Here is a 16,133-nt window from a genome sequence, read left to right on the forward strand (position 1 = left end):
AAAAAAAAAACAGGAATGCAGAATAACTTCCTGAACCTTGACACAGGTCAGTGTTTCTATATTGCACCATGAGACCTTATAAATAGGTTTAACAATAAAATGTATTCTATTTTGGTCTGCTCTCAGATCCTCCTCCTTGGTAAAGAAAGAACTTAAAAAAATGTAAAAAAAAGACTCCGGAGAAAAAAAGAAGAAACCTCATTGATGTCCACATGAGGAGGAATCCTCTCTTAGGACTAGAGATGCACCAGGACTGTTAAAGAGGAATTATCTTATCTAACTCTACATTACGTGTTTGAATAGAGTACCAGATGGACTTCATCCTGAAGGAACTGGGGGACAGCTGGAAGAGATAAGCCAGAGCCGAGGTCCACGGCCAAGAACAACACATGAATGGCACTGCACCAAACAGGAATGGAGAGCTAAATGAAAAAGAGATGATAAAGAGTAGAAACAGAGGACAGAACTCCAGTGCACCATACGTTTACACCTGTGTCAGCTGCTGGAGAGAGTGTCAACTAAGGGAGGATGGGAAATGGGGGGCGGGCTTACCCCACGCCAACTGCAGAAACGATGTCCTATTAAACGACAGAGGTTTTAGATTTTGGCTAAAATAAATTAAAAAAGATCAAAAGATGATTTGATCAGAGAGTATTTGTGAAATTTTTTGCATGTAGACTTCGTTCTCGTCATGTTTTAAAATAATAATTAAATAATAATAATAATTAAAATTTTAAATTCCCCTTTTCTCTGTTTTAGGAAAGCCGACGTGCCGATGTCCTCTCGGGTTCTCTGGTCCTTTTTGTGAGCGAAGGATTTGTGACAACTACTGTCTGAATGGCGGAACGTGTGACGTGACGGAGGGGAACCAGCCCGTGTGCCGCTGTATGGCGGAATATACCGGAGACCGCTGTCTTTACCGTGAGTTCATCACAACCACTCCTTTTGGGTGATTGAGCTCAATCTGTCAGTCGTCCTAAAAAGGTTCAAATCGAGTCAATATGCTCCCACTCGGTAACCTTCTGGGTGTTTCCACAAATGAGGGATGTATTTTCCTCTGCAGAGCTTGACATTATGGGTTGGGGGGAAAACAATTTCAGATTCACATCATTAGTATGTTCCCACTGTTGCTCTCCCTTGGCATGATGTTTTCATCTGTGGCTAAGATGTAATTTGATCTGGGTAATTAAGTCCCATTAAAGCCCTGTAAACTCATTTCTAACCAGCTGTAACTGCGTTCAGAGCTGCACTCTCACCCCTCTCCTCACCTCTTGGTTTTTTCTTCAATCCTCAACAGACATATGTCATCACTACTGCGTGAACTCCAAAGCCTGCACCTTATCCAGCAGCGGCTACGTGGAGTGTGTGTGTCCCACCAGGTTTGAAGGCAACAAATGCGAGGTGGACAAGTGTCTTCGCTGCCATGGGGCTCCCTGCCTCATTAATGAGGAATCGGGGGACGTGGTTTGCAAGTGAGTGCTTGCTGTTCTTGTCCATCATTCCTGTTGTTGGAATCCTTGGGCTTTCAGAGGAGCATTCATTAACCGGAGCGCTCTCAGTTCAGGCTCCGGCTGCTGTACCCACAGGCTACCGGCGCGTTGAATTGATTTGATTAGATCTGAAAAATGTATTTGGGCCAGAGAGTCTGCAGCATTTTAGGTGCAGATAATATCATTGAAATGAGAGCCAGGTGATCTCTTCACCTGTACATAAATTATGCATATGTTTGACAAAACCACCAAGGACTCATTTTCTTTTTTTCCTTTTGTAAAAGTTCAGGGAGATATATATTTTTTCTTGCTTGTAACTAGAGTCAATTATTTCTCCCCCCTCCAGCTGCACAAATGGCAGAATAGCACCAAGCTGTCAGCTGTGTGACGGATATTGCTACAATGGAGGTACTTGTCACCTGGACCCTGACACCAGCCTGCCTTTCTGTCAGTAAGTCCCTGCATAATGGCTGAAAGAGGAAATACTCAATGTTCACCCTGGCTTGTTTTTTTTTTTCTTTTTTATGAACAAAAATGATGATGAAATAGTTTTTTCTTGATTCAGAAAATGAAAATACTTTCTTTTATTTCTTCTGGAGAGAAATTAAGTGTTTTTTGATACCGTCAGTGCCAGAATACCTCAAGGATTTTTGCAGAAAAAAATGTCTTTTGGAACATATTTTTATCAAAAACAACAAAGAAAGAAAAAGAAACTCTACTGGTAAAAAAAAAAAATCAAACTTCTATGCAAAAAAGTGCCGTACATGGAGGATAAAAACACTGTGTTTAAAACCTGTACAAGGAGGAAATTGGAAATCTATTTCAAAAGCCAAACGTCTACTTTCTCTTTTTTTCCGAAACGGCCATTGTCCGCCGTGGTTAAATTGAAATTCTCCGCTTACGAATTCCAGAGGATGGAATCAATCTCTATGCAAATGATCCCGTCTTATTCGATGAGGTTAACAGATCCTGATAATGTGGTTTATTATTTGCTCCAAAGACCAGAAATTATGTGTGATGATGGATATGCTGATGTCAAGAAATCATAAAGGTTGACCTTAACACTCTAAATGTAAATGTATATTTTATGATATGATACACGGAAATCACAAGGCTAAGTTGCGTCATAGTGAGTCTTACATTAATAATAAACTGCTGGGTTTGTATAAAAAAAAAAAGCCCTGCAGGAAAAATATCTGAGGTGTGCTCGTATGAAAAAAAAAAAAAAAAAAGCTCCCATGTGGAACGTTTCCCCCCAGAGATCACAGGAACCTCGTCGGCGAGTTAGATAAATATGCCTCATCAGTCAACTCGATGCGGTGTTTTTGTTTGCAGCTGATCGTTGTTCATTCTAAAGAAACTCGGATCTCTTAAGAAGAGCCGATGCAGCTGATGCTGAAAAAAGTTGCGGATCCATACGGCCTGACCTTACGTGATCTCTTTAATCAATTTTTCTTCCACCTTGAACAGGGTCAGAGTCATGATGATGCAACAGATTCGGGTCATGCTCTATTAGAATTCATTTTATTCCAAACTTGACACTGAGATACGCGAGTTGACATTTCACGATTCAAAACTATTCTCCAAAACAAGAAATTGTTACAAAAACATATTTTTTTAATTTAAAACTAATCAAAACCAAAATTTCTGCATAAATCTGCAATTTTTTAACCTTTGAATATTATGTTTATACATTATAATTTATTTTAAAACTCCCAAAAAATATTTAAACACATTTTTTACAGAAGTTGAGGTCAGGCTAGATATTTTTCCATCCCACCTGCAACTTTACATCCATTTGTTTGGAAACATGCAGATGCTGAATTTTTTGGGGGAAAAAAGCATAAAATTGTCAAATTGTTGAATATTAATGTTAGCTGAATATTTGGCACCCACATAGTTTTTATGGAAAATAATGGAATAACTAGACATGAAGAATTAACTGTGATAATGTAAGTGTGAATGCTGTAAACTGAATGTGACTGCTAAAGATGCCAGAGCAGTTTGATGAAGATGCTGAGGCTAAAAACTTGCTAAAACATTAGGCAAATTAGGCAAAAAAAACATGTATAAATTAGCACAAAAAAAACAGCTGGCATGATGCCAAAATGTTGACTTAACTCCAAATTAGACAAACAACCAAAAAATAAAAAACTACAAGCTTGTCTAAATTAGAAAAAAAAAAACTGTTAGCACAATGCTAAAAAGTTAGCTAACTCTAAATTAACCCAAAAAAACAAAGTGGAAACATGTCTAAAATAGAAAAAAAGCTTAGCAAAAAGATAGTATAATGCTAAAATGTTAGCTAAACTATAACCTAGCAAAAGAAGAAAATGAAACCGGTTTAAATTAACAAAAAACAACTAGCGCAATGCTAAAATGTTAGCTAATTCTAAATTAGCAAAAAAGTAAAAAATAAAAATAAAATGGAAACATGTCTAATTTAGCAAATAACAGCTGGCATAATCCCAAAATGTTCGCAAAACTCTAAATTAGGGGAAAAAAAGAAAAATTGCTAACATGTCGAAATTAGCAAAAATACAGCATAATACTAAAATGTTAGCTTAAATCCAAATTAGGCAAACAAGCAAAAAAAAAATGGAAACATGTTTAAATTAGCAAACAGTTGAACTAATGCCAAATTGTTAGCAAAACTCTAAATTTGAAAAAAGAGAAAAAAAGGAAAAAATGTCTAAATTTGAAAAATAAAAAGGTTGGCATGTTGCCAAAATGTTGGCTAAACTCTAAATTAGCAACTAAAAAAATTGAAAAAAAAAGAGGAAACATCCAAATTAGCCAAAAACAGCTAGCATAATGCAAACAATGTTAGCTTAACTCCAAATTTGCCTAAAAACTGGAGTAATTTCTAAATTAGCCTAAAACAGCTAGCATTATGTAAATAAAGCTAAATGCCAAATTACCCTCAAAACCCAGTGGTTGCTGCGCATTTAAAAGTTTGAATGGTGTCTCTAGCTGAAAGTTTATGCAGAAGTTTCAAAGATCACAAAGCTTTTGAAGGATTTCTCATTCATTTCCTATGGGGCACATTTCGCTCAATATTTCAAAAACTATGAAGTTTTTGGATACCAAAAGTACAAGCAGGTTGAAATGGCCAAACGTGTGATTGAGTTTTTATGTGCCAAAAAAACACTGAGAACCACTATAGTGGGAATGCTGTTTGTGTGTTTTTCTGTGTAATTATGATTATTATTGCTTTTTATTTGTCTCCATAAATCCTAGAAAAAGTATTTTTTCTTACTATGAAAGTCACATTTTTACCTTAGAGTTTTGCAGATGACAGCATCGTAACAGTCTTTCTTGCAGATGCCCTCATGAACCCAAAGAGCCCTGATGTTGATTTGTTTTCATGACTATTTTGATGATTTTGTTTCCACTGAAGACTCGGCTTTGACTTCCACCTGCTTGTAGCTGCTGAAAGGATGTAGTGTGTCAGTCTCCATTCATGCGACAATCAAGTATTCAGCAGCATACATTCTCTGCGCCCGTTTATCACTCCAAACACAATGTTTTGCAGCTGCACATCAGGGTTCAAGAACCAACGTTGTGATGAGCTGGCCAACCCCTGCGATTACTTCTGTCAGAATGAGGGGATGTGCACATTAACAGCTCTTAACAAACCTCGCTGCAAGTAGGTCCCTCTCACCTCTCCAGCTGTTTTCAGAGCCCACTCACCTCCGCACATGAACCCACCTCCACTTCATCCGAACTCATTTCAGCCTGGGTTCACAGAGCAGAACCGGGCCGTCTTGTAGCAATACACTATGTAATAAGTGCCAGAGAAATACCTTAAACCAGACAATGATGTTCACTGACAGATTATCTAAATAGGATTTGAATCTAAGACGTTTGCTTGTTGGTTGACTCAAAAATGTGTGTTTACACTCAATAGTTAAGGCAACATGGTCAATGGGTGGGATCAGTTCATTTCCAAGTGGGTTCAATTCCACTTGTAACTTTCAAAAACAAAATGTATCTAGAAACGTTTCTGTCTGGAGCATGCAACAATGGGTAATGGTCAGGAGAAGCAACTCCTGCCTAAATTTAGCCTTAGTCCCAACTGCCCTCATGGGTGGATCCAGACTGTCTATGAAGGAAAAATGGGTAAACCTATTCGGGATACGCAAGGGGCCCACATGAAATATCGAGATCATAGGCTGTTTGGTGAACCGGTAGAGAGAAACATGTTGTACCAGACATACAACTTGTAAGGCCAAGTGAGCAAGAACTAGGTGAGACTCAGGCGTATCATACAGATTTTTCATTTTTTCAAACCCCCAAATCCAACAGATTGCACAAGGAGCCCGGTATGATCAATACGTGCTCCCTGAGGGTTCCCTGGGCAAAGACTGGCAGAAATGAGGAAATTAGACAATCAGAGTGTAGTTTGGTTGGACCTCCTACAGGTGTCCTACCTATACATTCTCTCTCCCAACTCGAAGAAACTGCGTCCTGAAAAGCAAAAGGGTTTAACAATGAGTGTGCTGGTTCAAACAAAAAGACAAAGCAAAGGGAATTGAAGACTACGAACCCCAAACTAAAATAACAAAACCCCGCAGTGTAAGAGTGCTGGGGACAAAGGCGAAAAGAGACCGATACACCCTAACACCACACCAACTAAAACCCACCCAGCTCCTCAGCCTGCTGCTCTTCTTCCTGTCTTGGTGAGGCCTCCTCTGTCTTAAATAGCCACACCTGCCAGGTGAGCAGAAAGACTGGATGGAAAAAGGTCCAGCAGTACCTAACAGACGCCCCTCACTTATTGATGTTTTGGGTGTTCCAAACTCATCATTTTTTGATGCAATGGCTGTTGGGTCCCTGACCCTCGGGAGGCAGTACCTCAGAACTAGTATTACTAGTACCGCATTAGGACTAGAGTATGGGTACCGGGTCAGAGCTAGAGTACCAGTCTGGTCTTGAGGACGGGGACCCCTGATTATCGTATGTGGCTCGGCACCAAGCGACCCTTGGACCGGTTCTGGTTTGCGGCCCAGGAGTCAGGGACCCCTTATTTAATGCGAACAGCCATCATGTCAAAAGACGACGAGTTGGGGACACCCAAAACGTCAAAAAGTGACGCCTAGGGGCCCCAAACCATATGTCCATATATGACAAGTTGGGAGTGAGAATGCATTATTCGTACGGGTACTTTAGGATCACGTGCACACACTATGCATGCATCATTGGCACAGGTCAGAAAGGGGCTAGAACTCAAATTTTACCAGTGACTTCAGTGTGAGGGCACCAATGTGAACACTAAACGTGATTCATGAGTTCAGGTCGTCCAGTTTCAGTGTTAACTCAGATGTAATGAGCATTGAGTGTGGTGCAGTGGTCTGACACCAGTGCGGTTTGGGCGTGTCCAGAGTTAAAAAATCTCCACTTTGGCAAAGTAATCTCTGGAACCAATCAGAAGCTGAACTTTGGGCATGTGACATGTTTAGTAACTCAATCAGCAGGTGGAGACTAAATCCAAGAGGTGGCCGTACAGGCCTGACAGACCTACCTGAACTCCCCTAAAGGTGTAGGCGGTTCTGTAGATGACCCTCCACGGGCCGAGGGTCAATCCCTCATACAGATGTATGTGAGTAATTCAAAACCAGACTCAACTAAAGACTTCTTCTCTCACACGGATGGGGTTGGAGAGTACAAACTCATGTCTGTTATAGACAAAGAAAGGAGTTACTGCAGTAAAGCGAGCAGAGTGAGGGGATGTGGGCATTTCTCATAGAACAAACTCTTTCCTGTTGATTATTTAGGCTACTCTAAGCACAGTGATAGAGCTAACTGACCTGTTGCTAGCTTATGTAGCACTTCTTACATTATGCATTGCTGCATGAGTCTGCACAACTAACGCTCCTTATTGCTACTCATCCATCCATCTCCTCCACACACAAACTCGCTGAAAAACATTGACTTGTCTTTGTGATGTGGACAACATTGTGTGCATGTTTGGTAGCGCAGAGGCGCCAACAATTTTTAATGTTTTTTCTACAACTTTGGAGTCTTTAATATGTTTACAATGCGTATTTTTTTCTTATGTTCCCTCTGGAATAGATAGTTGTCACTCTTGGTTTCCTCTAAAAGTTTATGAAAGTTGTGACATTTCGCCTTACAAAGGCATGACGTCGTCCTCAAATCTGTATTTTTATTATAGTGTTCCTAGTGTGAAATGCATGTCGTTCCCAACAATTGAATAACTCTGATCCACCCTCCAGATCATTCATGCTTGACAGACACATCTGCATCAATCCTGTGAAATTAAACATCACCTTCTCTAACCAGGGTCATACATATCGCCCATCCAATGTCATTGGACCACAAATGAGATGACGACTTGTCCCGCTGTCATTTCCTTCTTTTATGCACTGAATATTCATTATGCAAATTCACACACTGTTTAGGAAACAACCCAGATGTACGTAGTACTTTCTCTCCAGGTGGTGTGTTGTTTGTGTTGGATCAAAGCACCTCATGGTGAAATTGAATCTTCATGTGGTGTATATGTGAGCCACAGTCACATCATCCTGTACTTCATTCTGAACAGAAGTCATTTTTAAAGTCTCCTCTTAAACTACAGCGTCTCAAAAGGCTCTCCGGCTTTTGTTTTTTTGTCTTCTGACCTTCTGTAGATGTTCAGCCAATTGGGCAGGAACGCAGTGTGAAAGACCTGCCCCTAAAAGCAGCAGATCAGACAACACCAGCGGAGGTAAGACGAGAGGAACGCTGTGGAACGATGAGTCAATACAGAACAAGAGAAGAATACAGACACGGAAACAAAATGTCTATGAAGTGCTGTACTTTTAGATGGTAAAACCCCAAATGTTTAGTTTAGTAATTTATTAAGCCGCTGCGGGGTGCAGAGGCTGCCGGCTCGGGCCTCATCCAACCATAAAAAAAAGGGAAAAATCTCTTGTAATTTTATCTTTTGCCTCTTGGGTTAAAACGAAACAGAGAGCGTTCAAGTTCAGCCACAGAGACACAGAAACACTGTGGAACGGGCTGTCATACAGACACAGCCCCCTGTACCGGGAAAATCTTTTAATAATCATATAAACCCAAACATGGAGACATATTTACTGATGGTCATTTCTGGTAGCTCCTCCCATATGCGGCCACACATTTGTTGACAGGCGACGAGCGAATTCCATTTGGTGTGAATTCACCTTAAGGGTTATATTAGGGCAACTGGGTGGAGGGAGGAACCGGGGGAGAGAGGGGGGCTAATTCTGTGTAAATATCCTGTTTTCTTTGTATTTGTTTTGCATTTTTATTTGAAAATTTATTTTGTTTTATGTAAAGGACTTTGTGATTCACATGAATGAAATGAGCTTTACAAATACATAATACATGAAGTAGTGCATGTTTGGGTTTTCTCCAGGCACTACATCATGTGTTTGATGAATCTATACTGTCTCTAGGTGTTTGGTGACCTGTCCTGGGTGAACCCCACCTTTGACCAGCAGTAGCAGAGATAGGCTCCAGCAACCCTGTGAGCTTTAGCTCCAGTGTTGACGTTCTTTGAACCTAACTCTTCAACTGTTTATGCATTTAACAACATTCGAAAGTATTCGGAAGAGAAAAAAAATCAGTTTTGTGCTAAAAAAAACTGCTAATTAAAAATGTGAACGTTTGAATCCTTTGGAATCTTGTGGTTTAAAAGTTGTGATAGGTCGGTGACATTTCCAGTGTTAAAGTGTTAAACAAGTGTAAGGAATAATTGTTAAGCTTGTGCCAGAATCTGTGTTATTTTCATTTTTCCTATAGGTTAAAAACAAAAACATAAATAAATACAGATTTATTTTATATTTAAAGAGCATTTTTTGTATTTCTAACTTCATTAGTGTTTTCTTCGTCTAGTTTGATGTCTTTGATAATATTTACACTACATTGTTGATATGTTTGTGTTAGCATTAGAAGCAGTTTATCCTAATCTGTCTACAGGAAGTTGGACAATAATATTAAAGGAAATGAAAAACAAGCGAAACTATTCAAAAAAAGTTAATTTTCGAATGTTTTCCCCTTTTCAAAAGGAATATTAACCAGCTTCAGATTCTAAAAAATGTAACATCAGTCATATCCTTAACCCATAAAGACCAATTTTTCCTTTAAAATAAAAATAACCAAAATCAACCAAGATGAGCAGATATTTTTCTGATGTCACTGTCTGTTTTTATGGGTTAAAACAGTTATTTTCCACACAAAGGGTGATTCTTTTTGCCTCAGTATCACTGTGTTCTTATCTCCCCGGATAGATGGTCTGTAAATAACAGAAAAACATTTATAGAAGATCTTTTTGTGTCCGTGTTCATCATTTACCTCCTCTCATCTGGTCTTCATCATGATATCTATCTTGTGCTCGTCCTGCAGGGAGCATCGCTATCATCGTGCCTCTGGTCTTGCTGGTCATCTTGATAGTGATGGTGGTGACAGGTGTTTACATCTGCAGACGGAGGCAAAGGTACGTCCAGAAAAAGCTCAAGGAGAAAACTCAAGCTGAGGCTTCTGTGTAGCAACAGATGACAGGAGATCAATCGCTGTGCAGCTCTGGAGATGGATGACATCGTCTTTGGCAGGAAAAACTTTGCATTTTCAAAGGATTACAAACATATGAAATCTATATTAGTGTCTCTTCTGTTCCAACACTTCAGCAAAGTGCCAATCTTCAAGTGTGTCAAGTAGTGCGTCTCTGTTTTTCCGCTTGGGGCCGTGCGGCGGCAGACGGCTTGTTGACCTGCATGCTGGGAGTCATGGTAATGAGGGCTCGCTCTGCTCCTCAGGGGAAAACGTGTCCAGAGGCAGCCCATGACCAACGGAGGAATAAACGTGGAGATCGGGAACCCCTCATACAACATGTATGAGGTGGACCACGACAACCATGCTGACGCGGGCAGCTTGCTGCGGCCCAACTTCACGCTGGACCCTCACAAGGTCGGACGCCGCCTCAGGCTCATCCATGTGTGGCGTTTGACTCCGCCTTAAAGGCTACGGATTATTAAAGCAAACACCACTATCTATAATAGGGATCTTTGTAACGAGTGAGTGAAATTAATTATAGACGCCTGGGTTTTCCTCAGAGCTCATTATTGGAAGACACTTCATTGTTGTGAATCTAAATTTTATGTTGATTAGTTTAAAAAAACAGTCACAAACCTATTCATTGGGTTCATCCATCTTAGCCGAGTTTAAATCTTTATCTGCAACAAATAACACGGTCTTTAACTTACCGTAACTCCTAAATAATCAACGTTTGTCCACGACAGAATTGACTGATTTCTTTTGACTGCAGAAATACTTCTAAGTTTTGCAGATCAGAGGAAATCCAGTTTTCTCTGCTTCATAATCCATTGGATTGTTGTCATTTATGGTACTCGAAATAATGTAAACAAACGAGCAACATCTCTGGTATTAAAGGGTTAAATAGTCTGTAAGTTTATCTTCAATACTGTCGGATTTCTGAGCGACAAGCGCTCAAACTCAGAACCTGAGGACGCCATCAGAGTGGAAAGCTTTGGTTCTTTGACTGGAATCATTTGGGAATTCAAGATTTTTAGCCGGATTTTTTCCTTTTTGTGTAGAAAAACAACTTTTTATAATAAAAAGAAATCTTAAAAGCTCACGTTGGGTGTAACAGTCGAGTGCAGATGGTGTAAAAATAATTTCAGTTTACTCTAACATCACAAACATATAATATGTATCTATAATGTTGTGCTTTTAGAATAAAAATAGCTTTGACTAACAGTTATTAATGTCTTCATTTATAATTACACACTTTTAAGCATTAGTGGACCATGAGTTAACACTCTTATTTTGAGGATTATACTCTTATTTTAAGACAAATTAACTCCAAAGTACCAGTGAAATATATATTAAAATAAGTTATAATAGCTCATTTCAAGATTTCGTTTTGTTAAGACAAAATCTTCTAGCTCCTTTGGTCGATTTTTTTCACTTAAAACAAGTGAAAAAATTATTGTTTCGGATCATTTTTACTTGTTTTGAGAAGGACATTTTCCCAGTGTTGTAATCCATTTAAACGATGATTAATAAAGTAGGAGGGAGGCTTTATAAATGATTAATTACGTGTTAATTCATGCTCAACTAAGGCTTAAAAGTTTGTAGTTATTATAAAGTGTTCCTTTTATTCTGAATCAAATACGATGTAATATTTAAATAATTATTTTTTTCTTTGCCAGTTCCAACAGAGTTAATGAACAAAAGGAAAAAACACAAGAATCATTAGAAATATTTAATACGGCCGGTGTTATAATCCTATTTATTCAAGCTCATATATTAAAGTCACTGAATTCTATAATCAACATCTGTAAGTAACCATCAGACTACATCAGAGGGTTTAGGATTTTACTGAGAAAGCAATAGGGGAGAAAATCCTTCTAGAGGCAGAACCAGACCCAGTCAGAACAACCTGAAGAGAAGACTCTGGGTCTAAAACACAGAATGAGACTGAATTAATACATAAATCCAGCGTTTACTAATGACTCCCATAGTGAGATATAAATACAAACCAATATATCACCTGAACTTGGTCCAGGAAAAGTCACTGACCCAAATGTTTGGTTAAATTCTCTGTGAGGCTTTTAGACTTGTTGTCTTCATCTACAGAAATAATCGTCAATAATAATTAAAATATGTATTTTTTCTTAAATGACTGAGTGTTCATTTGTCTGTGGCTGTTAAGAACAAGGTTCTTCGAGGTGAAGATTTACGCTAGCGAGACAGAGAGCTATCATAATCACACAGGGGGGGCGGAGCTCCAAAAGCCACGCCCCCTCAGAGGAGATTTTGGAAACAGAGGCTTCAGATCAACATTAAAAATGGCTTTTTGAGATATTTTGGTTGTGGGATTTTGGTTAAAAACTTCATAATCATCATTAAAACACTACTGGGAACATTTTTTTTATTTAAAAAAGTTGTCATGGAGAACTTTAAGGGAACTGAAAGATCCGGACAACCCAAAAACCTGCAGTACCTGTACAGTCAGCCCTCATACGGATACACACGCTTCACTTTTGCCGGTTTAACCAATAAAGTCAGTCTCTGAATGCTGCTTCTGTGCTTGAACTTTGTTTTTCCTTTGATTCTAGACCGACTCCGGTCCGGCTCACACCGCTCTGACTCTGATGACCGTCGTGGTGATCGTTCTCTCTGTGATCACTAAAGTGCTGCTGGTTTTCTTGCAGGGCTGGTGTGTGAAATCCAGTGATCCTCACAGCTCCAGCATGAATTCTGTGCCCAAGGAAGTCATACCTGGACAGGTACATCTGACTTCCATTTTTCATATAAAAATGTCAGTAATTTGTGAATTATGTGAGGAATCTATCTTGTATAAAAGTATGATTACAGTATAAGTAATAAAATCGGCATGGATGTATTCCTCATCATCACTACTTAATCTTGTGTGATTAAAACCTGAATTAAAGAGAAACTAAAGTTAATGATCTGAAGAACATAAAGTTGACAGTAGCAGTGGAATAATGGCCGACATTCATTTCTATTGGCTCAGAAATTATGAAATTATGAAAAGCTCCTGTCACTTTTACATTTGTTCTCATTTTACACTTTATCAGTCGGATTAGTTTGTAATATTGGGAGTTATTTTTACACTCAGCAGTTACATCAGTATTTCTGTTGTCTAAGTGAAGAACTTTAGATCCGATTTTTCCCTGTAAGATTTTTAACTTTAGTTTAATGCTTGCACTGAACATTTTACTTTACTGCTGAGTTCAAAAATATGAATATTCACATGTTTAACTTGAAGGAAAGTTTCTTCCTGTTGCAGTAATTATTCCTCTGTTAACTAGAAGGCTGGATGAAGGGGTTTGTAAGTGATCGTACCATCATCCGGGGGAATACTCCATTCTGATTGGCTGCAGAGTGTGGATTAGAAAGTGATAAACCAGCTAAAAAAGGAAGTTCTGGTCAGTTGTAAACTCAAACATGATGGAAGCAAAAAAGAAAAAATGAAAAGTGGGACAGAAAGAAGAAAAACTTCTATTGTCTGCAGCTTTGACCAAATCTATAAATCAATCAGTATAAAAGAGAAACACAAAACATTCTGCCCATTTGGAATACAATAAGAGAAGATTTGGAAAGAAAGAACAAAAATATACAATTACAAACATCAACCAGCGCAGAAAGAACACCAAACCTCAGGGATGAAGATTATCCGTCCGACGCAGAGGAGAGGACGGTTCAGGAGTCCCAAACGGAGGTTCAGACAGAAACTAAGCACAACTAAAAGTCCATAAAGCTAAATCCGGGTCAGGCAGGATGAGGTCAATCATGAGCATGAGATCATCCAAGAAGAGAGTAGAGGCGAGGGTCAGGGCAGGCGGCAGGAAATCAGAGATAAAGCAGAAGATCAGGTCCAGATAGACACGCTCAGTAATGCAGGCAGGATGGCACAAACAATACTTCGCACTGAGCTTAAGTCCTCTTAGGCATCTTAGGAGTGTGCGCTGGGGTTTCTGGGAGATGTAGTGCAGTCAGTACTCTGAAGACGGCTCCTGCCGGTGACCAGACGGGGAGAAAGAGACTTCTATGTCATCCATTAATTTCTGATAATGCACACCTCCTCATGCATTATCCCTGACGGATTATCATGGATGTTTTCTGACAGCAGTGAAGCTCCTCCTCTAACAGTATTCTCTTCTTCTCCAGCCCATGAACTACTCCAACCCCGTGTACGCTAAGATCTACATCGACGGGCAGAACTGCCGGAAGCCGGTCATCAGTATTGATGAGAGGAGAGAGCTACTCCCAAAGAAACTAGAAGGGACAATTCATGAAACCGCCGCATAGCCTAATAGCCTAACTTTACCTTTTTCTACTTTCTTTTTGATTTTCTTTTCTTTTTTAAATCACAATGTACAATACGACGGAGGAAAGAGATTTTTCTGTTTAATTTCCTTTGAGACTCTTAGCTCTACAGGAATAGCATCAGCATAACGTCTTAATTTGTGTGATGAAATGTTTAATTTCCCCATTTCTGTTTTGCTTTCTAATGTTTGTAAAGTACTACAGCACTACACTGTATACTGTACTGAAGTGATTTGCAAAAACTTCATTAACACCGTAAGCCATCGCTGTGCACAGTTGAAATGCAGTTCCATGGTTTGTACCCAAAGGGAACACAGACTCCGGGTTTCTTTGAGAGGCTAATAAACCGATCCTGACTCGCTTCTCCTGATCCCATGTATGTATTGTAAGGAAAAGTTTCTGGTTTGTCCATTTTTTTGTCCTTTTATTTTATTTATTGTCGTCTATGAAGAGTTCCATAACCTTTTTTCTCTGCACCTGATGGATCCGCTTCCGTCAGACCATAATATCCACACGCTCTTTTGTCACGCTGTGTGTTATCCCACAGTTGTGTTGTCTTATTGGTTTCCACAGATGGAAATATATAACACAAAGTAATCTTGTGGTCAGAGAGGCGGAGGCCCACGCTGAATGTTCACTCCCTCATCCTGTACGGCACACTCAGAGGACAGACACTGAATACCATATTTTTATAGGTCTCATATGTCGGCAGATGTACTGAATATTGTAAACAAGGAAGAGATTTGAGGTTATTAAGAAGTATTATGATACAAAACTTTCTGCAGAAAAGGAAGATGATATAAGAAATTTTATAATTTTGTATTTGATTTGTATGTCGTTTGGCTGCTTGTATTTTCAAGAAATGTATTAAATGTAAGTAATTTTTATATAAAAATGTAAATCAACATTGAATAAAAGGGGCTTATTTCCAATCTGTTTTGCATTTTTTAAAGTCGGTCATACGAGTTACAGAATCCAATGTGTTCGGTCGCCGCCAGATCAAAGGGAGCTGTCGGGATTGGCTGATCGCGGTGTGAGTTCGTCCACCGGCTGTGCGGACGAAGATTCCTGCCACATGATCATCGGCCCCCCATGTGTGAATTAAGGCCAGCTCTATTCACAACTGCAGGTGGAGGGCTGATGGTACACGCTGAATGATAATCCAGACTGACGGTACAATCGCTGGATTTCCATTTATTTAACCCTCTCTGTCACCATGGCAACCAGAGGAGGCTCCTGCCCGTTTTCCATTTTGATATTGACAAATTATCCACTAAGATAAAACATCTGATGAGTAATAGTAGAAAGTAAAGTGGGAATTTACTAAACACTTAAACCTGAGATGAAGTATTTTGTGCTCAAAGTTACTGTAATGAGCACAACCTTTAAAGAGGGTTCCTGTGCGGTCTTAAAGCATCTGAAGCATCACGGAACAGATCACAAGATAAGAAGCAACAGATTTGGTCAGAAAATGTGATTTGTTTTCCTAATATTTCATCTTTTTTATGGGAATCTTAAAAAAAATTGGAATTAAATTATGAAACAGGAATTAATTAATGAGATGGGAGCTAATCTAAGAAATTGGTCTTAAATTTTGACATGCATGGCCTTAAAAAGTCTTTAATATAACTTGAATTAACTCGTAGGATCCTCGTTTAGAGAGCAAAACTGTTAAATGCATTAAATGGTTTAAAATGCTGAAAGTCAATGAAAATACAGAGGTAAATAAGTATTTGAACGTCCAATGTTAATGTTTAATATTGTGTCCTTTGTTTGCAGTAACAA

At 39.1% G+C, this 16,133-nt stretch overlaps 1 protein-coding gene across 1 annotated transcript in view; it reads left to right on the forward strand.

The window, feature by feature from the left end:
* Positions 1–15,280, forward strand: part of lrp1bb (low density lipoprotein receptor-related protein 1Bb) — a gene marked incomplete in the record, with an annotated part of 410,583 nt that extends 395,303 nt beyond the window's left edge. Inside the window, 9 exon segments of the mRNA XM_024287246.2 lie at positions 760–921; positions 1,298–1,472; positions 1,837–1,941; positions 5,026–5,139; positions 8,141–8,217; positions 9,879–9,969; positions 10,289–10,439; positions 12,710–12,784; positions 14,190–15,280. Coding sequence (XP_024143014.2) covers positions 760–921; positions 1,298–1,472; positions 1,837–1,941; positions 5,026–5,139; positions 8,141–8,217; positions 9,879–9,969; positions 10,289–10,439; positions 12,710–12,784; positions 14,190–14,330 — 1,091 coding nt within the window.
* Positions 15,281–16,133: the final 853 nt, after the last annotated feature.

The sequence above is a fragment of the Oryzias melastigma genome, linkage group LG21, assembly GCF_002922805.2.
Source record: "Oryzias melastigma strain HK-1 linkage group LG21, ASM292280v2, whole genome shotgun sequence".
NCBI classification, from domain to species: domain Eukaryota; kingdom Metazoa; phylum Chordata; class Actinopteri; order Beloniformes; family Adrianichthyidae; genus Oryzias; species Oryzias melastigma.